At 34.9% G+C, this 23,590-nt stretch overlaps 2 protein-coding genes and 1 long non-coding RNA gene across 8 annotated transcripts; 2 read left to right on the top strand and 1 right to left on the bottom strand.

Annotated features, from left to right (window-relative positions):
* The first annotated feature begins 2,521 nt into the window (after positions 1-2,521).
* Positions 2,522-5,957, top strand: LOC111396045 (protein NUCLEAR FUSION DEFECTIVE 6, chloroplastic/mitochondrial-like). Of its 6 annotated transcripts, none has more exons than XM_023022306.1 (4): positions 2,522-2,831; positions 2,918-3,042; positions 3,582-3,616; positions 5,551-5,957. In XM_023022306.1, the coding sequence occupies exons 1-3, from the start codon at positions 2,566-2,568 to the stop codon at positions 3,599-3,601; spliced, it is 411 nt and encodes a 136-aa protein (XP_022878074.1). In that variant the 5' UTR covers positions 2,522-2,565; the 3' UTR covers positions 3,602-3,616; positions 5,551-5,957. The 6 variants fall into 6 exon arrangements, with proteins under 6 accessions (XP_022878074.1, XP_022878072.1, XP_022878075.1 ...); XM_023022304.1 differs by having other exon boundaries at positions 5,321-5,957; XM_023022307.1 differs by lacking the exon at positions 5,551-5,957 and adding an exon at positions 4,856-5,215.
* A 7,107-nt stretch (positions 5,958-13,064) lies between these two features.
* On the top strand, positions 13,065-14,927 carry LOC111396044. Its single transcript, XR_002702924.1, has 3 exons — positions 13,065-13,588; positions 13,803-13,969; positions 14,096-14,927. It is a non-coding gene; the product is annotated as an uncharacterized LOC111396044 (long non-coding RNA).
* Positions 14,928-15,345: 418 nt separating this feature from the next.
* On the bottom strand, positions 15,346-22,562 carry LOC111396043 (MACPF domain-containing protein NSL1-like). The gene is made up of 7 exons (XM_023022303.1): positions 22,074-22,562; positions 20,500-20,738; positions 18,427-18,628; positions 17,597-17,677; positions 17,333-17,516; positions 16,920-17,086; positions 15,346-16,583 (listed from the first exon to the last, which is right to left on the bottom strand). The coding sequence occupies exons 1-7, from the start codon at positions 22,350-22,352 to the stop codon at positions 15,891-15,893; spliced, it is 1,845 nt and encodes a 614-aa protein (XP_022878071.1). The 5' UTR covers positions 22,353-22,562; the 3' UTR covers positions 15,346-15,890.
* Between the last annotated feature and the right edge of the window lie 1,028 nt (positions 22,563-23,590).

Below are 23,590 nucleotides of genomic sequence, written 5' to 3'. Positions count from 1 at the left end.
CAATGATTTAGACCATAATTCATCTGAAAAGCAACTAAATATCATCATTTTAAGGCCTTCAATAAGTGCATTTTATCCACTTATCATCAATATATTATATATTGGTATCCATATTTGCTACCTTTTAAGTTAGCATGACCACCAGTTTTGGCTTATAATAGTCCGTTTGATTGCAAGAATGAAATTTGAATGGAAAGAAAATAAATTTTAAAGAATTAAATTGTCTAAAACTTGTTTTACTAGAAATTGTTAGTTAAATGTATTTGATCGGTATAATTTTTCACCTGAAAAATATTGAAATTTTGGATATTTTGGTGTTCGTTTGACTTTGTTTTCCATGAAAATTGTCAACTAAAGGGATATAATTTGTTACAATGGTGGATAAAATTTGTTTCCATTGCCCAAAAAAATTAAAATTAAAAAAAGGTAGAAAATTGATTTCCCACCAAACTTATGGGAATTGGTTTTCTACAAAACCAAGGAAAATGGGTCACGGGAGGAAGGGGAAGAAAATGAATTGCCGGAGAACTTTTACATTTAAACAACGAAAAAGGTGAAAATTTTCCATGAAAAATTGACCGAATGAAATAAGCCCTAACTTCTTCTCCAAACATTCCTTTTCGTTGAGATGGCAAAACTACTGCTCAGTTTCTCATCCATATTTGTTCCATTTCCATTCATATTTCTGAAAGTTTCTTTTTCCTCACGTGTTTTTCCCTTGTGGTTTTATTGAGTTTTACCACAAACGGTACTAGATTGTTGACCTCAAGCACATAAAATATTTTTTAAAGCCAATGATAATTTTCTCTCCCCCAATTTATATAGGATTTTTCCTTTGTGCATTTAGTATTATTTCTTCACCAAACTGTTGACCTCGCAAAATAAATAATATTATAAGCCAACAATAATTTTCTACAACCAAATTTCGACAGCGTTTCCCTCTTTTTGGAGATTTTCGTGTGTTTTGGATGGCAATTGTTTGCACAATAAAGAAAAGATAGAGATTCTAGATTTCTTTCAATTGAAAAATATTCTCAATCGAAGATATCATGTTAAATTTCAAGAGGTCCGACCACATATGCTTCTTTTAATGTGAAGGTTTTTTCAGAGAAGATAATCTTACGATCTTTAGAATTTTAGAGTGCTTAGGGACATTTTAGTCATTTTCATAAGTTGATATTCATTCATCATGATGTTGGAAGTCATGATTAAGTCTCCTTTGTAAAGCTTGTTGAATTTTTACTTCATAATGCTTGTCCAATAATTCATTATTTGCACGCATGGTTTTTCTGCACTAAATTGCAGTTGATTCTGTTAGAACTCGCATTGAGGTTTCCATTAATCTTCGAGGCCAAATCGAGGCCTTTAGACCTATTACTGGTCGAAGTCTCCCATCATGATTTTAGTGAGTTACGGGATCTACACACTCTGTTTCTTAGGGAATCCTTGATGGTCGATGCATCTTTCTTTCAACTGTGCCTCCGAGACTGATGCACGAATGTTCAAAGACACATGACCATGTAAGAGGCCTTCTGTGGCTAACTTGAAAATTGAAATCTAGGTGAACAATAATTATTTCGTTACTTGATACGCTCAATTTATCCAACTCCAATTTCCATGTTCAAGTGACTTGCCTCGACCTTAATTTCTCATTTAGAAATTGGTTTTGAGAAACTAAACCCTCGTTTGGCCCCTATTTTTTGGAAAGGAAAATGGGTGGTTGAAAAAGAAAAAAAAATTTCGATTTACGTATAACATTATTTTATGGAAGATTGTGTTGTTGAAAATAAGAGAAAGAAAAAATTGAATGTAATGAAATGTGATTCGAACATGGGCTAAGTATACTTGGTTAAGCTACTCGTTGAGTAAAATATATTCGTATACGACTAACTAGATCCGCTCAAATAATTGATCAAAGTTGATCAAATTCAACTTATAATAAACAATTGCCAATATAGTTTAGTGGTATGTGAATGAAAGACAACTAGACATAAATTATAAGCACAGATTATGTTTACGGTTCAAGAATTTCTGACTTAATTTGACTTATTCAATCAAGCAAAATGGGACTGAGGCACTTTTTTTTTTTTTTTTTTTTTTTTTTTTTTTTTTTTTTTTTTTTTTTTTTTTTTTTTTTTTTTTTTTTTTTTTTTTTTTTTTTTTTTTTTTTTTTTTTTTTTTTTTTTAAGGTAATCCTTTTTAATAATTTTGCTCACAAACTTTATATCGATTAAATTGTTGTTACCATTTTATTCTTTTTAAAGTAGTGGTATCAAAACAGACAAATCACTTAAAATTCGATAGGCCATCCCACGAGGCGAGTCCATCTGGGTGCGAGTCCGTGAGGGTCCGGTTGCCCGGTTTGCCCAACTTCATTTTGACACCTAAATATATGAAGCACAATCTTAGGAAATAACAAATAGGCTAAATATTATTTTTTATTTTTATTTATTTTTTATTTTTTTTTTGAAAAAGAATTTGCTTATGGCACTTCACTTGTCACCATGTAAACACCACTTCATAAAAGAAAACGAAATAAAAAATAAAGATTTTCTTTTCTTGAAAATGGAAAGAGTAAAAGAAAAGGAAAATGAAGGAATCATTGGCCCTACTCGAAAACCCCAACAAAACCCTACATTTGTCATCGGCACACAAGATCTATACCCACACTGTTTCACAATGGCCGCTGTCGCTGCTAGGTCGTGCCTTCGTTCCGCCACCACATCCGCCCGAAGCGCCGCTTCTAGGTTCTCGGCTGGAGCCAAGCCCAAAGCCGCTAGCTCTCCTTTTCGCACCTCATCTCAAAGCCCCATCACCGCTCGTATTTTCAGGTTATTCAGACAGAATTCATTAAATATTTCAATGTGAATTACTTTTTCACCATTCATATATTTTTCCATATACGTATGTGTGCTAGGTCACCAGTGGAGTTGAGAAGCGTTAGCGCAGTATCGATGCTACCGTACCACACTGCAACTGCCTCTGCATTGCTCACTTCCATGCTATCTGTTGCTCCTCGCTGCCACGCTTGGACCCTCGAAGGTATATTAAGTTTTTAAAGATACGTATATGAAATTGTTTGTATGCACGTCTTTCTTATCGTAAGTTAAATTTACGTTCGATATTTGCATCTGATTTAGACAAAGTGGACAATCGGTGTGATTGTGTGGATTTTGTTATCCATAACCTTAAGTTAGGATTTCTTTTTTTCTTTTCTTTTTTTTTTTCCTTTTTTTTTCCTTTTTTTTTTTTTAAATCCTTGATCCACAATAGGTTTGAATTACTAGATAGGATGTGAAAGGCATTTGAGTGAGGCGGCTGGTATCTAGGAATATATTTGTGCTTCTTACTAGTTTTGGGGTTTTAGATTGGTCTTTTGTGATCTTCAAGGAAAAAAGGAAGTGGAGACATATTTTGCACTAGCCAGTCATAGAGCATTGCATAACTAATGGCATCAATCTGCTTACTTGACATTGCTCCTCCGAAACCTACCTCATATTCTCTCAAATTTTGTGTCATCTTATTTCGGTTTTCACATCCCTCTCAAAGTAAAAGAGGTGTATTTTTTTCTCATCTTGTAGGGCGAGAGAGGACTAGATGAAGATCATAAAAGGAGGTGAAGTGATATCTTTTTTCTATCTGATGGAGATAATGAAGCATTTTATGTCTTATCTTATCCAAGATTAAGGGTGGTTGAACCTCCATTTAAAAATATATCTACTAATAAACTTTGTTGATACGAGTTGAGAAGTTATATGGTTGAACATCGTTGTTTTGAGTTTGCTTCATCTAGAAAGTAATTTTTTGTTCGTGATCCAGGGCTACAGCACGGATTTTAGGATTAAGGTTTGTAGGATTTTTAGCTGAGATTTGAGAAAATACTGGGTTATTAGTGATCTAAAGGAGTGTGGTTATAGGACGGATAAGGGGTGAAGAACTTTGGGTATTTCCAGACATAGATGCTCTACAGAACTTTTTTTGTATTTATAATTAAATAGAAGTCAAAAGTATCCAGTTTCAAGGGTTTAAAGCATAAACAACTTGATTTGATGATTCTCAATCCCTTAGTTTGTCTAGATTCCATGGAGACCTTGCCCTTTTAAAACGACAACTTTCAGTTTGGAAGAAATTATTTAAATGTCTATCTCACTACGCTACCTACAAATCCTGGAAAACAAAAATTATAAATGTTATATTATAATATTAAGAAAGACTGATTGCTAGGTGAAAGCTCAATGTTAATCCATCTTCTTTTAAGGTTATTTTAAGCTAAAACTTGGGTATTGAAGTAGCTCAATCTATGAAACTTGGGGTAAACTCTTAATAGTTTCCACGCTTTTTATAGATTAAATTGGTTGCTAAATCATTTTTTTTTCATAGTCACAGTCAATGGATTATTACTCGATCACTGATTGGGATTCCAAAAGTCAAAAATCATATTTGTGCATAGGGAAATATAAGGATGCTATCTATAACACTGAATACAAATGTGCCCCTGTAGAGTTGTTTTTCTGGGAGAGTAAGGGAACAAGTGGCATATTAGAGGGAATAGTATTGAGGGTCAGGTGTCTTACATGCTTCAATGTCATCATTTATGATGATCTTTTCTATTTTCTATAAATTGTTCATATTAGTTGTTTAGTCATTTTGATATCATACATATTTTCAAGAGCATATCTATATGAATTTTGAAATTGGGATTGAGATTCTAAAGAATTCTCGAACTGTTGCTTAATTGTGGATCATATTATCTGGGTAACATGGTCAACCTTTTTGAGTTTGTCAAGTATACCTATTTAACTACATTACTAGTTTAATCATATAAAAATCATGCTAATTTGTGGTATTCACCCAGATTTCAATGATGATGTATGATGACTATTGGATGGTTCGAGCGAAGTTTTATTTACATGGGCTATAGGAGAATGCCGGATAAGTAGAGTCTTGAATGAACTCCAGAGAAGATACTATCAATTACTCTGCTGTCCTTGTATTTTAATAAGAATGTTAAGTTTTGATGAACATAGCTAGATGAGTTTCACAATAAAAATGATGTTTGAGGTTCGTGGGTTGTTCACAACTTTATTAAATGTTTGAGCTCCTTGAGGAGCCAATATTGGATAAGTTACTTTCAGTTGCAAAGTAATTTTTTGAAAAGCAAGTGGAGAATCCTTTGTGTGTTAGCTATATATTCATGCAATGTTGTTCTCTGTCACTGAAGCTGCGTCTTATGGTACTTAAATAATTTAGAAATTTTGCATTTGCTAGCATTACCAACTTTCTTTGTATGACCTTTTGACTCCAGCTTTTCTCTGTTTAGGGTTGTGATTACTGCTCATTGGCTGACTTTCGGATTGAAGATTTCCAAATTCTCCCCCTTTTCCTTTAGATGAATTTTTTTTTTTGTATTTTCTTTTATAAGAGATCATAACTTGGACTTGGAAACGTGATGATGTTTGTTTGCTTCTTGTGTGACTTTTAGCCGTCATTGGCTAAACTAGTTACTATTTCAGCTACTTCCCTTAAGAAAATTTTTTCCTTGTATTGTAGATGGATGATTATTAGAATGTGTTGAGATGCGCGGTGCATTTCGTCATAGTTCCATGGATGTCAGTGGACATGTAATACTACTGCCAGAGACGTTATTCTGCTTTATAGCAATAAAGTTCAATTGTTAAGCGATGTTTGGATAACCATCTTCTAGTAGGTTACTCATTTTTTGTTTGGCTGACGTTTTTTCTTGTATAGCTCTTTTAAGTGGTTATATCTTGAAGTTTGGTTTATTTGGACTACGTAGGCTTTTATAACTTCACAATTGTTCAAGGCGGTATGCGAAATCATGCTGGTTTTATAAGTGGTGTTCAGGTCTGTAGTCTGGATTCATTCATGGTTTGAGGTTATTGACATTTATTATGGAGGATTTTGCAAAGAGATAAGTCTAGAATCTTGATCAGTTTTCTGTATGTGTTAACAATTCTTGTATAATTTGATCACTGCTGTGGCTTTGTTAGGATAATTTTATTCTCAGATGAACTGTTTTATTTGAAAAATTCTCTTATCATGACAAAGTTTGAGGTGGTGTTGTGGTTTACCACTTCAGGTATTCATTCTTTGAAATATCTTGACAAGGTTATACCTTCTAATCATCCACCAAACATAAGTTAGGTGCAGATGTGGAAACACAATTGATTTTTGCAAGTCACACTTGGAAACACAATTGATTGAGCCGAGCGCTCGTACAAAGACGGCTCGAGCTCGTATTTGGACAACCATGAGCGGAGCGGGACTCCTCGCTAGGCGAGCCAAACCCACTTGGCTAGCCCAAGGGTGAGTGGCTCGTAAAAAAATGGGAATAAAATAGAAAAAAAATTTGAGCTCATGGGCTTGGCTTGTGAGCACGAGCCGAGCTCGACCCTCGAGCACTCGTGCTTGAACGAGTCACTTTGACGAGCTAAGCTCGTGAGTAGATGGGGCCGAGCTGAGTCAAGCCGGCCGATTGTCACCCCTATCACAGCATATACCCTTTAGGACGTGAATTGCTGCATCACCATTTACGAGAAAGGGTTTGGCTCGGCCCTACCATAGCGTATTCCCTTCAGAACGTGATTTACTGCATCACCATTTTACGAGAACTCGTCTTGCAATTGCAAATTCAAGTGGGCGCCATATTTTAGATCATTATAATACAACAAAAGCAATTTACGTGGCTCATTGCATAGCAGCTTTGTTTTAGCCTCTTCATTCCTGAAGAGGTGTTATTCCTTGTACCGTGCTGTCTATAAGCTTTAAGATGTTAAAAGTTAAAGAAATTTATTTATTTATTTATATTTTGTTAAGAATTGGAAATCCTAATTCTATTCCATTACGAGCAATCAACTTAAAAAATATATAAATAAATAAACAATATAGAATATGCAAGATTTACAAAGGTTAACCTCAGTGTGAAATTGCACCTTCCATCGTCGCAATAATTTACTATGATAAAAAATGTTTATAAGATAAAATATCAACTCTCTCTCTCTCTCTCTCTCTCTCTAATAATATATAAAGCACAAGGGCTACTCCCTATTAAAAAGATAAATTAGAAAAAAAAAAATTGAATATTACAAGGATTACTATTCCTTCATAGAATTTTGTAAGAATACAAATTTCTAAATGGTCCTTAACTAAAATTTTCGTTTGGAGCCTTCCTACTCCCCTGGGAGGGGGCAGCCTGCCCCCTTCCAACCCCACCAACCTCACCGCGGACATTGATTCACGACCAGTTCTACAAAGTGGCAATAATTAGGACTCGACAATAATTAAACTCCACAACTTGACATATTTTACCTTCAAGCTACCACTGGTCAAATGCTTCATGAGTAGTACAACATAGGGGATAACAATTCTTGTATAATTTGATCACTGCTGTGGCTTTGTTAGGATAATTTTATTCTCAGATGAACTGTTTTATTTGAAAAATTTTCTCTTATCATGATGACACAGTTTGAGGTGGTGGTGTGATGTTCAACTTCAGGTATTCATTCTTTGAAATATCTTGACAAGGTAATCATCCACCAAACATAAGTTAGGTGCAGATGTGGGAACACAGTTGATTTTTGCAAGTCACACTTGTTTCCCGTATCATTTTCACCCTAAGACTTGGTTTTTCAATCTTCCATAGCATTTCCTTTAGGGTGTTTATGTATTGTGTTATACTTTTAACTTGTTTTCTCGGTGTTTGGTAAGTGTTAATGTAACTTGCTAAACTCCTAAACTTTGTTGCTCTTTCCATAGCATATTCCCTTTAGGACGTGATTTGCTGCATCACCATTTACGGGAATTCGTCTTGCAATTGCAAATTCAAGTGGGCGCCATATTTTAGATCATTATAATACAACAAAAGCAATTTACGTGGCTCACTGCATAGCAGCTTTGTTTTAGCCTCTTCATTCCTGAAAAGGTGTAATTCCTTGTACCTTGCTGTCTATAAGCTTTAAGATGTTAAACGTTCGAGAAATTTATTTATTTATTTATATTTTGTTAAGAATTGGAAATCCTAATTCTATTCCATCACGAGCAATCAACTTAAAAAATATATAAATAAATAAACAATTAAGAATATGCAAGATTTACAAAGATTAACCTCAATGTGAAATTACATCTTCCATCGTCGCAATAATTTCCTATGATAAAATATGTTTATAAGATAAAATATCAATTATCTCTCTCTCTCTCTCTCTCTCTCTCTCTCTAATGATAATACATAAAGCACAAGAGCTACTCCCTATTTATAAGATAAATTAGAAAAAAAAATTGAATTTTACAAGGATTACTATTCCTCCGTAGAATTTTGTAAGAATACAAATTTCTAAATGGTCCTTAAATAAAATTTTCGTTTGGAGCCTTCCTACTGCGAGGGGGCAGCCTGCCCCCTTCCAACCCCACCAACCTCATCGCGGACGTTGATTTACGACCAGTTCTACAAAGTGGCAATAATTAGGACTCGACAATAATTAAACTCCACAACTTAACATATTTTACCTTCAAGCTACCACTGGTCAAATGCTTCATGAGTAGTACAACATAGGGGGTCTCATATATGGGCACCGATAAAACTTTATGTAGTCCGCTCAAATGTTTCATTCTTCTCAAATTATCAATGGTATAGACGTCCGGGCTCGTCTTCCACAATGCAAAAACACATGGTCAGTTTAGAATTTGATTGCACGCACACGATTATTTTCCAGCTAAAAATGTCATTGCACACACAAATTGAGAATGGTATTCCTTGTGCGAAGACCTCACAACTTAATGCTTGCTGAGTTAAATAAACAACGAGTCCCTCACACACACACACACACACACAAATATATTCTATCATGATCCATGATCCAATCTTTGCTGCCTCAATGAGAAACATCTTGACAAGCGCGCCATGAGGACCTAATGAGAATTTTGGCAGAACATAATACAAATGGAAATCCACAAAATCAAAGCCTGCATGAACCATGAGTAAGCAGTGGCAATTTCTGCATTCAATTTCCTCAGAAGCAAAAGCAAATAAAAAACTGGACAAATACCCAGATATATTCAGAGGCAACACACGGATCACCAATCTTGAACTAATCTCATGTGTTATCATATTTCTACGTTTGAAAGAAACTGCAGAAATCCAAATCCAGGGACAATCTTTCTTATATACCAACAATTAAACAAGAATTAAATTAGCCATATCACATGTGAATTCCCAATAAGTACAAAGTAAATTGTATATCTGCATAAGCAATTTCAAGATTTTTCAAACGACATTCACTAACTCGTACTCAATCAGGGATAGGTTGTTATCCTCTCCAACTCCAAATGTAGCAGGCTCGAAAACCTCAACCCGGCACCATATACCAACAGCTAGCCTCATAGAGCCTTTGAACATGTCAATTTTTGCATTCCAAAGGACCATTGTGTCACCTGGCTGCATCATGTCAAACAAATGGTACTCATCACTGACTAAACATGGCAAAGAACTTGCAGGACCATTCATTCTGGATGCTCTCAAATAAGCCACAAGGTAATAAGATTTTAGCAAACAGCTTGTTAAAACAACACCACAGCACAAATTTTATACATGAACTGAAACTCCAAAAGAGTTCTATCACCACATAAGTGACAAAGACTCTTCCCAATCACAATGACATACATGACGCAACTAAAAATGCGAGTTATTAATAAACATCAACAACAAATTTCGTCCAACTGCAACAACTTTAGGTTTGCAACAACGATCCTTTCTCAACATTTCTGCTCATTTCAAAGCTACCCCCTTATTGAAGTTTAAAAAGAGATGTTTTGCAACTGGATCTAGTTTGGCATACTGCTCCCTTTTCTCATTTGTTTTATTAAGAATATACTAACTCCGTCCCGTAAAGATAGGCTTGATTTCGTTTTTCGCCTGTCCCAAATTATAGGTCCTTTCCTTATTGAAAGTGTAAATTTTTTTAGTTTTCCACTATAAACAAATATAAACTAATCATATTTAAACCATTATTTAATGTAGGGCTATATTAGGAAAAATGTAAGAAAAATTTACATTTCTAACTATATTAATTACATTTTCTCAATATCATCCAACTTATCATACTGTTATGTACATCTCATGAACATTTTATTCTATGAGCCATTTTCAAGAATATCCAATTTTAGGGGTGTGAGTTGAAAAATGTCCACTATTTAAATTTAGTACTAAAGTGTCTATTATGTCCTTAATGAAAAAAAAAAAAGAAGTAATTTATTTATTTTTTCAATTTGTTGATGATTTCGAGAAGTAGCTTCCATAAGAAGCTACATTAAAATGATCTTATCGACATTTCAAATGTCATTCTCGATATTTGAATTTTTTTATATTTTAAAAGTATACATGTCAAATCAAAATATTAAATGTTCTCGACATTTCAAACGTTGCTCTCGACATTTTAAATATCTAGAATGACGTTTCATTCCGAATATGTAATTCTCGACATTTTTGTGTCAATGAGAAAAATAGCATTAATTGTGATTTGACATGTGCACTTTTGAAATAAATAGGGCAGGTTATGCGTCAAAAATTTATTGGCCAATAAATTTTTTACAAAAATGTCCATTTTTTGTCTTTGTTCACAAGGGTATTTTGATCCAAAATATTCTAAAATTGACATTTTTGCAGGGATTTGTGAAAGTGAACATTTTTACAAATGGACATATGAAAGTGGACATTTTAAGTAATTTCCTAGTATTCTATAATGCCACAGCCCCTTTTGACTTAATAGGGATCTTTCAATCACTTTATCACTTCCTTTTGGACAACCCTTTTCTACATCAGTACTACATTTATATAAACACTTGTGATTTCCTGTTGTGTGTATCTTCTATAATGTGATAATGCCTCTTTTTCTCATACACTGATCGCAACACTTCCGAAGAAATTGCACCATATTTTCTCCTAAGTCAATCTCGATAACATCAAGCATGAAATAATTAGCAAATGCATCCAATGTGTCTCAAAACACAAAAAACTGAAAGAACACACAAAAAATTGGGCAGAGGAGAAATACTTCTAACCCATTTGATTTGTATTTTGAATTCATTTTCAATCTCTGTTTTGAGGATCTATTTTAAAATTACTAAAGACGCATTTAATTTGTCATCTTAAAAGTTTATTTTTAAAAATAGAAAACTAAAAAAAATATGTTTTTATTGAAATTTTAAAAAATTATTCTCTTGATTTATGTTGATAATATTCTCATCACTGGAAATGACAGTGGCTTTATCAATTCTATTATGCACGAGATGCAAGCTGGAATTGCCTTAAAGGACTTACTTTCTTGGTATTCTAGTTTCAAGAGATGATCAGGGCCTTAATTAATCTCCAGCAGCAACGTTTCATTACCCTTTTCTATTTTTATTTTTTATTTTTTTAAAAAAAAAAAAAAAAAAAAACTTTTTGAATTCCCGGTTTGAAAGGATAGATGGGACGATTCGGGTGAGATCCAACTTTCAATTCACTTGTGGAATCCGGACGGTCCGGGGGGCAGGGGACTACCACGGCTCCTCTCTTCTCGAGAATCCATACATCCCTTCCAAGTATATTTTGGACATCTTGCACCGTGCTAAAATGATTGGTGCCAAATCTTATTCTGCTCCCTGTACCTCGGGTAGTAAATTTTCAGCTTCCAGAGGTGATCCCCTTGAAGAAGTTACTGTTGCTGAGTTATATTGGCTAAGGATGGTTTTCAGAGATTTGCTCCGACTTTGGCTCTTGCTTCGAATCCTGTTTTTCATGCTCGTACCAAACATTTGGAGGTTGATTTTCATTTCGTTAGGGAGAAGGTTTGTTGTCCATCTTATTTCTAACCATGAATCTAGGATAATACAGTCACATTATTTTTTTGTTTATTGGACAGACTTTGAATTTAATTCATGTGTATCTACTCTGTTCATGTATCTCAATTATCTATATAATAAAACTTTGAGTTTCGGGTCATCAAGCCAACACAATCTTCTCTAAAATCTTTCAAGATTAGGAACTATAGGATCTGAAGTCCACTTTATTCTATATCCCTTCCTCTTTATAATCAAAGACCTGATCAAACCCAACTTTCCTTCAGAATAAAAAATAAAAAAAATTTAACCAAATATTTCAATATCTGTTATTGGGAAAGAAGAAAAATTTAATGATGTTGGAGATCTTTTATGGCGTGCACGGGAGTTGTGATGTTCCTCCATGGAGCCCATTTCTTCTTCCACGATCTCTCCTCATTTCCTCTCCTGACTGAGCCACCGCCCGCCACCCACCCCAAAATTAGAAGAGAAAGGAAGTTTAGTTGAAGTTCTTGATTAAAAAGCATTTTTATTTATACTATCACATTTAAAGGTAATGAACACTATTGATGACAAATGATATTACTCTGTTAGCGAAAGAGGAAGCTTGTATGCCAATGGCAACCTGTTTTTAAATATGGAAGAACTATTCAATAATATTGTTTATATTAGCAAGGCCTGACTCCTTGAAACATTTACAAATACAATAGAATATTTTTGCATTCTTCTTGAAAAAGCAAGTTTGCTTCTTTTTATGCTTGTACAGACATGAATTAAGTGCGTTAGTGCCCGTACTACATAATATGATAAAGGGAAATGAATAGCTTATTAACTTGACAACCTGCTTTTTGGCAGCAGCCCCTCCAAGAGTGGCGCCATGTGGACGCCCTGTTTTTTACCCTATTTTCAGTCTTGTCCCTCCATCTTTTCTGATTAACTTGATACCAAAAGTACTTTTTATGTTCTAGCTCATCTTATTTAAAAAGTCATATCGTCCCCAGGGCACATCTCCAAATGATAAAAGGGGAGGGTGGAGAAATCCAGCTTTGCCTGAGGCTGTCGCGTCAAGGGTTCGAATCCTGAAATATGGATTTGGCTCTTAGATAAGTGCAAGTGTACAAGCAGCCTTCCACCCTATACTCTTGGAGGCACAACCTGCGATTTACCTCTCTCACGATGCTCCAGGGCAGGGACGGTGGGGAACCCTTAAAGTTGGGGTTCAACCTTTAAAAAGTCATATGCATTTTCGATAAGTTGGGATTTTTTTAAAGGAGTATTTGAAGGATTGCACTTTCTTTCGAGATCTATACAATGGGTTATGGAATATGTTACCTCTCCAACATATTTCGTAATTTTGACTGGGAGACTAGGAGTATACATGGCTTCTTCAAAGGTGGGAAATGTCTCCGGCGAGGTGATCTGCTATCTCTCTTTTTGTTTGTGCTTTGTCTTGAATATTTTTCTAAAATGGTTAAGGTGGCCACAAATGATAGTGAATTCAATTATCACCCTAAATGTGGCCCCCTAAAGATAACTCATTTAACTTTTACGGATGACTTGATACTTTTTGCAAGGGGAGATGTTATGTCAGTGCAATTTCTTATGGATTGTCTTTCCAACTTTGATTTTGCATCGGGTTTGAGGATGAATATTTTAAAACCCAGCTTGTATATAGTTTGTGTTTATGGGAAAGAGCTTGATGATATCATTGAACTCACAAATTTCCTGAAGGGTACTATGTCTTTCCGTTACTTAGGTATCCCTCTTGCTTCGAAAAAACTCAAAGTTAGTGTTATGATCCGTTCCTTGATAAAATTACAGCTTATATTGATGCTTGGAATTACTCATCTTTATCTTATGTTGGTAAGGTGGAACTTATTAGGGCGATGCTTGAAGTTGTTAAATGTTTTTTGCTTTCTATTTTTCCTATTCCAGCTACTATCATTTCAAGAATTATTACTCTTTGTCAGAAATTTCTATGGGGCTCCAAAAAACCTTTGGTAGCTTGGAAGGACATTTGCTTACTGAAAAATGAAGGGGTCTCGGGTTAAAAGACATGAAGAGTTAGAACTCGGCTTTGCTTGCTAAATCTCTTTGGAATATTCATCGGAAAAAGGATACCCTTTAGATAGGTTGGGTAAATCAATTTTATCTTATAGGGGCTAGTATTTGGGAGGTTTCATCCAAGAAAGACGACTCCCCTTTACTCAAGAAGTTGCTAGAAATCAGAGATGCAATGTTAAAATCTGATTTTTTTGCCCAGATTTCCGCAAGGGGACTGCCTATGCAATCAGGCCAGTAGGAGGCGAGAAGTAACCTGGATTATCCAGGCCAGTTAGCCCCAAATTAGGATCATGGGGCTGTTCAAGTAGACGCAAGACTGCAAACGAACAGAAATCTCAACTGAACAATTTTGGACAGATTAACTGCTTGGTCTTCCGGTGGAAAATTTTGCACAAGTATGGCTTATGATTTTTTCCGGCCTAAAAGAACGAAGAAAATCTGGCCAGCGGCAGTTTGGAGCCCTTGCATTACACTGAAGCACTCCTTTTGCTTTGGTTAGGAGTTGAATCTAAACTCGTTACTATAGAAAAATTGCAATACCTGGACATCGATCGAAATTGTGTTCTTGGCGGAGATATGGCAGAAACAGTGCAGCACCTTTCCTTTCAATGTACATTCACATCTACCTTATGGGGAAAGGTCAAATAGTGGATTGACATTAGAAGATCTATATCAACACTTGCTAGCACATTGAAGTGGATTAAAAAAAAGGCTCATGGGACATCGTGGCTAAGCAAGGCTAATTGGATTGCACTTGCAACTACCGTCTACTACAAGTTAGCTCAGAATAGGAAGATTTTTAAAGACCTTACACCACGATTGGATTGTATTGTGAGACGAATCAAAATACACGTATACGAAGTTATATTCTCTTTGTATCCGGATGTCTTAATTCATTTCGAATCCTTAGTGTTAGATCATTGATTTTTATTATACTTCCTATATTTTTGTTTCACCCAGGTATGCTCAAAGTAATTGTATGCGACATTGGCTTTGTTTTGTCCAGGTATGCTTAGTGTACTTGTACATGACTTTTTGATCAATACAATTTATATTTACCGATAAGAAAAAAGAAAAAAAGTCACATGCAATATAAACTCTATAAATTAATAAGGAAGGGGCGAGAAATTTTATTATAAACGCCCATTTCAAAGCGTAAAGATTGAGAAGAACACTGGGTGGGCGAATAGGGGAAGAAAAAATAAAAGGTGGATGGGGCAATGCAATGTGGTTTGTTAAATAAAAGACAGAGAGGACTTTTACCACTACAAAGAAACATAGCCAAGTCTTGCATGTACACAAACAAACAACTCAATCAACTTGCAAAGCGAGTAAAGCAGAAAAACGATCTCTCATTCTAAAAAAATACAGTCTCATGATGTTTTTGTGTGTATCAATACATATTAGACCGAATAGAGTGAATGAATATAAAGTATAAACGTGAAGGGGGAAAAAAAGCTAAAATTTTATCCATTTTACTACATTATGCTGTCCAAAACCATATAACAAAAACAATCAATTATTTTGCATGAATATTGGAACTAATTGAGAGAACTAAACTCAGATATCAAATAGAAAGTAAATAATTTATACACTTGGTGTTTGCACAAGGGAGGGTACTCAGTTTTACCTCCATGTAATACAGAAGTATGAACTGGTGCATTTAAACTGCCTTCTGAGTAATTATTCATCACCCGGTTTCCTACAAAAATGAAAGTGCCTGGAAAGATTACCTAGAAGAACGTCTGACCTCAGAATGACATTTTCAGCCGGCAATCTTCTATTCTTAAATTCAGCAGAATCATATAACTTCATAACCCTACCAAATTTCATGCAAACCAGCTGATATTGAGATTGAGAATGCCATTGGATTCTTTTTCCCCAGAAGAACCATTACAATAATGGCTGGTTAAATCTTGTATTAGAATGATAAATGTATGGGACAGCATATACAACAAGACACGATAAGCAACATCTGTCTTCTTTAACTTCACTCAAATCAACAAGGATTCATCTGATATTATAGTCAACAAAGAATATTTCACTTTAACTCGTATCATCCCACTCTCTACACAAAGTTTCGCACCTGTAACCATCCAGTACCCAGGCGGATCTTGGGGTCCCCTCGCCATTTCTTTTGTGTCAACAAAATGCGACATTTTTGGAGCTCTTGCAGGGGAAGGTGGTCCACCCGGGTAAACTGCTGAATTCAAATTCACCTTAGCTGGCAGCTTCTGGGGTTGATTCAGTACACTGCTGAATGGTGAACTGATTAGCATTGAAATTAATCCGGATTTCTTTGATGAGGACGTGGGTCCATCCCATTCCGACCTACGGATTATGGCAGATGCTACCATCGAGAATTCAAGCCTTAGGAAAAGGACCTTCTTCATACCTATAACCTTGACCTCAAACCAGGCCTTTGTCACAATAGATGCAGAGTCATCAATTCGCGCTCCGTGATACTCTACTGGAGCAGTACATACATGAGAGAATATGCTCCAGTTGACAGGTTCAAAGTATCCTCGTTCCATGGGTTCATCAACTGGCTCGTAACTATGGTCATCCATAAGCTGAAGGGACTCAGGAAGAGTTGAGAGATGCTGCAGATGGATAGCCAGGAGATCACTTCTCTTGCCTTCCAAGTATAACCGAATTCCAGTCACTGGCCGGTTCTTGGTATCAACCTGCAATTTTTTCAATTTGATTATAGTAGAGAGAGACAATATTACTCTTAAAATGGTCCTATCCAACTAAAAATATTCAATAGAATATCACATAAAGATAATTAAAATTCTACAAACAAAGTCCAATGAAAATCTTGAGACAACAAGGTACTATAATATCTTCGATTTTTATTTGTCCTCCAAAAAAGCACAGAAAAAGTTCAAGTAGGCTGGGAAGGCATTCAATTTTGGTCCTTCTGGTATAAATTTTTTTATTTTTCGATTACACCAAGAACTTGCGATCCATAAGTATTGCAAATAGCATAGCAATTTTAGTCGCTAGCTATCAGAAATCACCTTCACAGTATTGACATAGAGCTTGGGACCCATAAGAGAAAATTTTAATGATGGAGATGCTTTTTTCTTGCGACGAGGACCAAGAGGAAGGTCGTTGTATGCAGGAGCCCATTGACGGGGCAACTGAAATTCCAAAAATTGACTCAGTTCCTCTATTGGTGGTTTGTCTGCACAAATAAATGTCACCAATAAATGCTATCAGAAAAGTGTCCCATAACTTTTAGTGACTTTATCAAGCAAGAAAAACAACGAGGACATTTTGAATTCCACGATCTGAACATAGAAACAAGCATTTCACTTAAAGCCTTAGACAAGGAAAGTGATATGAAAAGATGAGAGATTTCTAGATGACAAAAATAATAACGGTACTGAAACTAAATGCAAAGTCAAATTTAATTAAATAGCATACTCACATCGCAGGTATAGATTAATTGCATGGCCTAAAAATCCACTGCCGCGAACACCACTTAAAAGAGATGCTATAGGCACAAAAGACATTGATATGACATTCGGAGACTGGGATACAGTCGAAAGCCACTGATTATGACTTTGGCCTCTATCTAAACCTCCCATACGAACATGAATACTTAATATATCCTGCATCAAGACATATACATTAACTTGTATCGAGAATGTGAAGCTCAATAAGTTAATAAGAAAATTAATAAGAAGCTCACATCATTTTTGGAGTGAGAAACAACAGAAGGTCTCATTGCATTTGCAAATGGTAGATTAAGATCCCAGATCATCGGTTCTTCCTGTGAATAGATGAATTTGAAGGAGAAATGATTAGCCTAACGAGTTAATCATAGAATATTATCCATTCAATATTAGTCATAGCAAGTGCTACCAACCACATGACCTTGACCATTTATGGTGGGCTACTTTTGTAAATAACTGTAATGCAGATGGTTTATCAGCCCATCTTTTACAATTAAATTTCCCTTCTTAGATCAATAATGTGGCTGAAAAATTTGTTTTAGGCCTGAACTCTCAGCAAAATATGCATATTTTTTATAGCCTATGGTAGTATCTTGTGAGGCATAAAATGTCAACATCTCAAGTGAGGCAATATAAGGTGAGTCCGTACATGATTTCTCTATCTACTGTTACTTTCTCATCCTTATACTTTCCATTCAGCCAAAGCATTATCTCAAAAAATAATTGCACATTCAAGTTTCCAAATTTAACAAAACATTTCGCTTTCAACTTAATTTATTCTATGTATATCATTAGACATTTGCTCAAGTCAATGGTCATTAAATATGAAGTGTGAAAAATGTGGAACTTTATTACATGCAGCAGAAAATTAAATGAAGATCTTACACAAGCAAACTAAATTGACATCAATATATGTACTTGTTACAATGGACTGTTAACTAGTGAATATATGATGCAACTTAAGGCTGTTTGAGTGAAGAGCTTTTATACTGTCAGTGAATAAAAATCTACTCAAACTAGATACAAGTGTTTAATAATGTGGCACTGATTATAAGATTTCAAGTACCTTTGGCTTTCCTGATGAATTATCGGCTTTCGGTACCAGACCTCCATTTACTTCAGCAAATTTTTCATCAGCTAATTGTTTCAACAATTTCTGCACTTCTGTTTGCTGAAGACTTGAACTCTGAAGCTGCTTAATGTGAATTACATCCTTACCTCCCATCTTAACCCCAACGACAACATGGGTGCCATATTTTTCAATAAACCTGAAAGTGGAAATATTGATTCTCAAGATCAATACTTACAACTAAAACTTGTACAAATTGCAGTTTCCCAACTTGTCATTGGACACCAACCCAAGATGCGCCTTAAAGAAATAGAGAATGTAAAAATAATAAAGATATGTCCTATATTCTACCAACTTCAGGAATGGATTCAATGCATCCATAACCATTTTTCAGTGAAAAGTCGGTTAAAGCATGTAAAACTATCAAGACATACTTCAAAGGTTCAAACATCTATGCTTTTGTTTGGTAAAATTTATAAATCATTTATTTATGGTCAAACTTCATTTTCAACCACTCATTCTAATGGACCTCTGTTTGGTAAAATTTATAAATCATTTATTTATGTTCAAACTTCATTTTCAACCACTCATTCTAATGGACCTACAAGTACTATCCATTTATCCATAACTCATTTTTATTATTTATAAATTATCCCGTTTATAAATTCCTTTCTTCCCAAACGGATTTATCATAAGTAAATGGATGCTGCATATGGAGTGTAGCTAACACCAGCATTAAGCAAAAAGAGAAAAAATTCAATGTTACTTAACCATCATCAAATCTCAAAACCAATATGCAAATAGTGACTAAGAAAATTTGAACATTACTTGTGTACATTGGGCACATACAACTTAGGCAACTAAGAACATAGACATGGCAAGTAAGAGCAAATTACCAAGAATGGACTTCTTTCGAGGATCTTCTAATAGTGAGAAACAACTTTTTAACTGTTGGAGATTTACTTTTTCTTATTTTAGGAAAAGCGTGTACAGCTGCAACATCCTACGGGCATCCTTATGTTTATTTATTTCAGTTTATTAGTAATCCCTGATTTGTAGGGTTGGATAGAGGCTCATTTATAGAGATTGATACATATTTCCCTTTCCCATGTAAATTTGTAACTGAAACCCTAGCCTTTACAGGATAATTAATTCAATAGAATACTTTTCCCACATGGTATAGATCAAGTTATGTATAAAATATTAGTTGGGATCACATAAGAGATCGAATATTGCATATGCAGTTAGTGTAGTAAGTCAGCTTATGCATAATTTCAATACCGAATCGTTATCTTAAAGCTACATCAGGAAAGGGAGTTCTGTTTAAGAAGGGTGTAGAGTTGAGCTTGGAAGCTTCTTCCGATGCTGGATTAGTTGAAAACAGGAGGTAGACATCACGGTATTGCACTTTTCTTGGAGGGAACTTGGTGACTTTGTGAGTAAGAAACAAAATGTAGTTGCAAGAACCAATGCAGAGGTAGAGTCTAGAGCGATGGAACGTGATACTTACAAGCTACTATGGCTCAAGATAATACTTGGAGACCGCTAGAACTGATTAGGCTTTATTATGATGCCAAATCGGCTATTATCATCGCACATAATCCTGCACAATAAGATTGGACCAAGCATGTAGAGGTTTATAGACATTTTATAAAGGAGTTGGAAAGTGATTTGATTTACACCTCTTATGTTTCCTCATATGGTCAACTTGCAGATGGCCTAACCAAATGGTTTGCTAATACTACATTTCAGACAATCACAAGCTAGTTGGGAATGAACAACATGTACTCATGAGCTTGAGGAGGGTGTGCAGGAGATTTCTCTTTTCCTATTTTAGGGAAAGCGTGTACAGTTGTAGCATCATAAGGGCGTAATTATGCTAGTTTATTTCAGTTAATAGTAATCCGTGATTTGTAGGGTTGGATAGAGGCTCATTTATATGGATTGATACAAATTTCCTTTTCCATTTGAACTTGTCACTGCTACATTAAGCACCCCAGGATATTTAACTCAATAGAATACTTTTTCCACAACAAATAATTGAAGAAAGCATCAAGCTAATTATCTTACTCAGCCAGAGCAGCAGAATCCCATGAAGAAGGTACTTCTTTCTTCACTCGATCAGTTAGAGTTATTTGAGATCTTGCCAGCTCAATTGTGTACAAACTAATGAACCAACCATCAAGAGCAAGAAGTTTAGTGGTAGATGTGTCCTTCTGCCAGCAGCCCTTCAAGCCAAACATTGCATTAAAAAGACCAGAAGGTATTTTACCTGACAAAGATAATTCCTGGTTAAAATGCTCTGACATCTGCATATATTCAAATAAAAGAGAAGTCATTAGACAAAAGTACTCAAAAAATCAAGTAATATAAATGTTTGCATTATGACATTCCAGAACCAAGGCTCCCTACTAACCAGGCACAGCACTGAAGTTGAATATTTCTCTGCTATTCTTATTTAAGAGAGGTATTTGACTGTCAGAGTTAAAGATTTCATTTTAGTCCATTATATTAGTCTGAAATTCATCCTCTCTTGCTACGCATGCACAATGTCCTCCAGGAAATTGATTTGTTTCTAATAGAGGAAACTAGGAGTGTTTTAATTAAATACCAATATAATCCCAATGTATTGAACTTCGAAGATCAATTATCAGCACAATTATTAACTGACCAATATATTTCTATCATATGTTTTTAGAGCAGATCTGACTAGTATGTGAGATTGTGTGTGTGTTTAACTTGTGAAAATTGCAATACTCTGTTAGAATTATATTCAGAAAGGTGGTCTCCCAGAATGGAAGAGAATTTCCAATCAGAATGCCATTGAAGGTTATCCCAAAATCAAGGCCTGGTGCAACATCTAAGAAAGACAAACCTTCTCATATAGATGTCAACAATATCAGTCAAAGAAAAAGATCTAGTGTCGGATTCAATGAAAAAGGATTAACATTTAAGAAATATCAAGAAAAAGAAAGTAGGTCATTATAGCTAAAATATTATCAGTGGTGATTAACAACACCAATACTGAAATGCAGAGTTGGTCAAAGTCGACTTCCAATTTCGAATACAGCAACCAAGTTAGTAGTTCTGAACCCCAAAACATCTCTTTCTGACCAAAATGAAGTTAAAAACTAAGCCGTAGTAGCAACTTAACCAATGAGATTGACTTTCTATCAAAGGGTAAAAGGGAAATATTCACAAATTCAATAGTGGTGGCAAACGGAAAAGTGGGAATTTTCCTTTAGCTACACAACTCATCAGAGAACTATGATTCGTACGCTATAATCTGAAGGTCAATATTCATAAAATTACTGGTTTGTGCAAATTCCTTTCCACCGAATTGAAGAATACGGGTTGTAATTTTCCATCCCGAGATGATAATTATTTTTTATAACGATTAACGAGTGAGAATTTAATTAAGTTTGTTTCAGCTTTCTACATTCAAATTTTAAAATTAGCAAACACAACAAGAGATTGTTATAAATATTTTCTTTTTAATATCAAAGTAGTAATTGCTAATTTGCTCTGCAAATTAATTGCTTCAACACCTTCCATCTCAAATCAGCATCTTCAATTGAAACAAAATATAAAATGAAACTTCTATGTTCCAACTAGAAAAAAGAAAGGAAGGAGATATGAATGACCTGATTGAAGGAAAGAGCATCGGAGCAAAACCTGGTGCGTTCACCTTTATCGCACTTGATAGAGGCCGATACGCCAGGGACAACCACGCCGCCTGGCACCACCAGGTCCTTCATTTGGGTCTGGACCAGCTCGATCAGACCCGAACCATTTGGACCCGCTTTGCAAGCCGACAAACGGATATCCGACGTCAGATCGTACCCGAACCCGATCACAGACACAGCCTTCTCAGCTGCCGTCTGCGGGTTCATCGTAGCATTGTTATTAGGATTGTACGCCATGCGAGCGTCGAAATTGAGGTGGTTTGAATGTGGGTTTTGGATTATTTTGTTGCTGGTTGAAATTGGAGGCAAGCTGGAGCCCGAATATGGAGTTCTAAGCGCAGTCCAGATGAGGACTGAATTTCTAAAATACCCTTGTCAACGTAACGAATTACGAGGATGAGATTATCATGTTGTTTGATCAAATTTATAATGATTTCGCACCGGAATAAACTTATGAGTGAAACTTGGGGTTGATCCACGTTTTATATGAATTAGTCTGCCGAAATAAACTTATGAGTGAAAATTGGTTTAATTTGATTTTCTATTAAACATAATCATAATGGGTCGGGTCAATTATGATTTGAAGTCTCAAACCGTTGGTTAATCGAACTAATCCAATTCTTTTATGCGTTCACCTTTACTTTTAATTTAAGAAAAATAAAAATCAAAAGATAAACTCTAATTTCATAATTATATTTCGATTCCCTTCAATTTATGATGTTGCAGGTAAGTAGTAGTACTGAAATTTTATTTCACTAGCTTATTATGTTATACTTAGCATTTTTTCATATTCAGGCAATCGAACTACGTAATACTTAGAAAAACAATAAAACTTTTAAGTTTTCTCTTGATCTGTCTTTATTAACCTAATTTTATTTGTTAATCAATAATGCTTATAATATAAAATTATTTGGTTATTTTAGTTTTTGTAATTTAAGTGCGCTTAAAACTTGAACAATTTCTTTTAAAAAAATTTAATTTGGACTAAAAGTCCAAATCGATTAATCAAACCAAACCAAATTTGGTTCGGTTCGATTCGATTTAAGAGTTAGAGTGAGTTGGTTTGGTTTGAAATTTGCTCAAACTAACTAATTTTATTTTGGTTTTTGAGTGGAGTCGAAATCAACCCAAATCTAATCGCGTCTAAACTTATGTGGAAGTGAGAAATTGAATTGGACTGAAAGGTGAAAGGTGGTGGTGATTTTTTATTTTTATTTTATTTATTTAATATTTTTTCTTATTTAAAGTTGACTATAAATATATAGTTGTAATTTCGTAAAATAATTTTCTTTTTCTAAGAACAGTGAATAATAACAAAAAGCGCTTAAGAATAGAATGTCGAATAGTTCAATGACTAAAAACAAAAGTGGGGGCTAAAATCGTAAAAGTAGTCAAACAATGTGGGCCCTCTGTGTAATTTCTTAATGCAAGAGGGCGAGTGTTCGTTGGAGAGTTCAACGTTTGAAAGGGTAAAC

Source organism: Olea europaea, chromosome 6 (genome assembly GCF_002742605.1).
Source record: "Olea europaea var. sylvestris chromosome 6, O_europaea_v1, whole genome shotgun sequence".
In the NCBI taxonomy this organism is placed as follows: Eukaryota; Viridiplantae; Streptophyta; class Magnoliopsida; order Lamiales; family Oleaceae; genus Olea; species Olea europaea.
The sequence above is the reverse complement of the archived record's forward strand: the minus strand, read 5'-3'. Positions and strand labels throughout refer to the sequence as shown.

What these genes read in the sequence shown, in the direction of transcription:
- LOC111396045 (XM_023022306.1), top strand. Translation starts at nt 2,566, where the DNA reads ATGGAAAGAGTAAAAGAAAAGGAAAATGAAGGAATCATTGGCCCTACT. An exon ending in ATCACCGCTCGTATTTTCAG is followed by an intron (nt 2,832 to 2,917) that starts GTTATTCAGACA and finishes TATGTGTGCTAG; the next exon opens with GTCACCAGTGGAGTTGAGAA. An exon ending in CCACGCTTGGACCCTCGAAG is followed by an intron (nt 3,043 to 3,581) that starts GTATATTAAGTT and finishes CTCATCTTGTAG; the next exon opens with GGCGAGAGAGGACTAGATGA.
- LOC111396043 (XM_023022303.1), bottom strand. Translation starts at nt 22,352, where the DNA reads ATGGCGTACAATCCTAATAACAATGCTACGATGAACCCGCAGACGGCA. An exon ending in GATTCTGCTGCTCTGGCTGA is followed by an intron (nt 18,629 to 20,499) that starts GTAAGATAATTA and finishes TTCCACTTTCAG; the next exon opens with GTTTATTGAAAAATATGGCA. An exon ending in ATTCATCAGGAAAGCCAAAG is followed by an intron (nt 17,678 to 18,426) that starts GTACTTGAAATC and finishes ATCTATTCACAG; the next exon opens with GAAGAACCGATGATCTGGGA.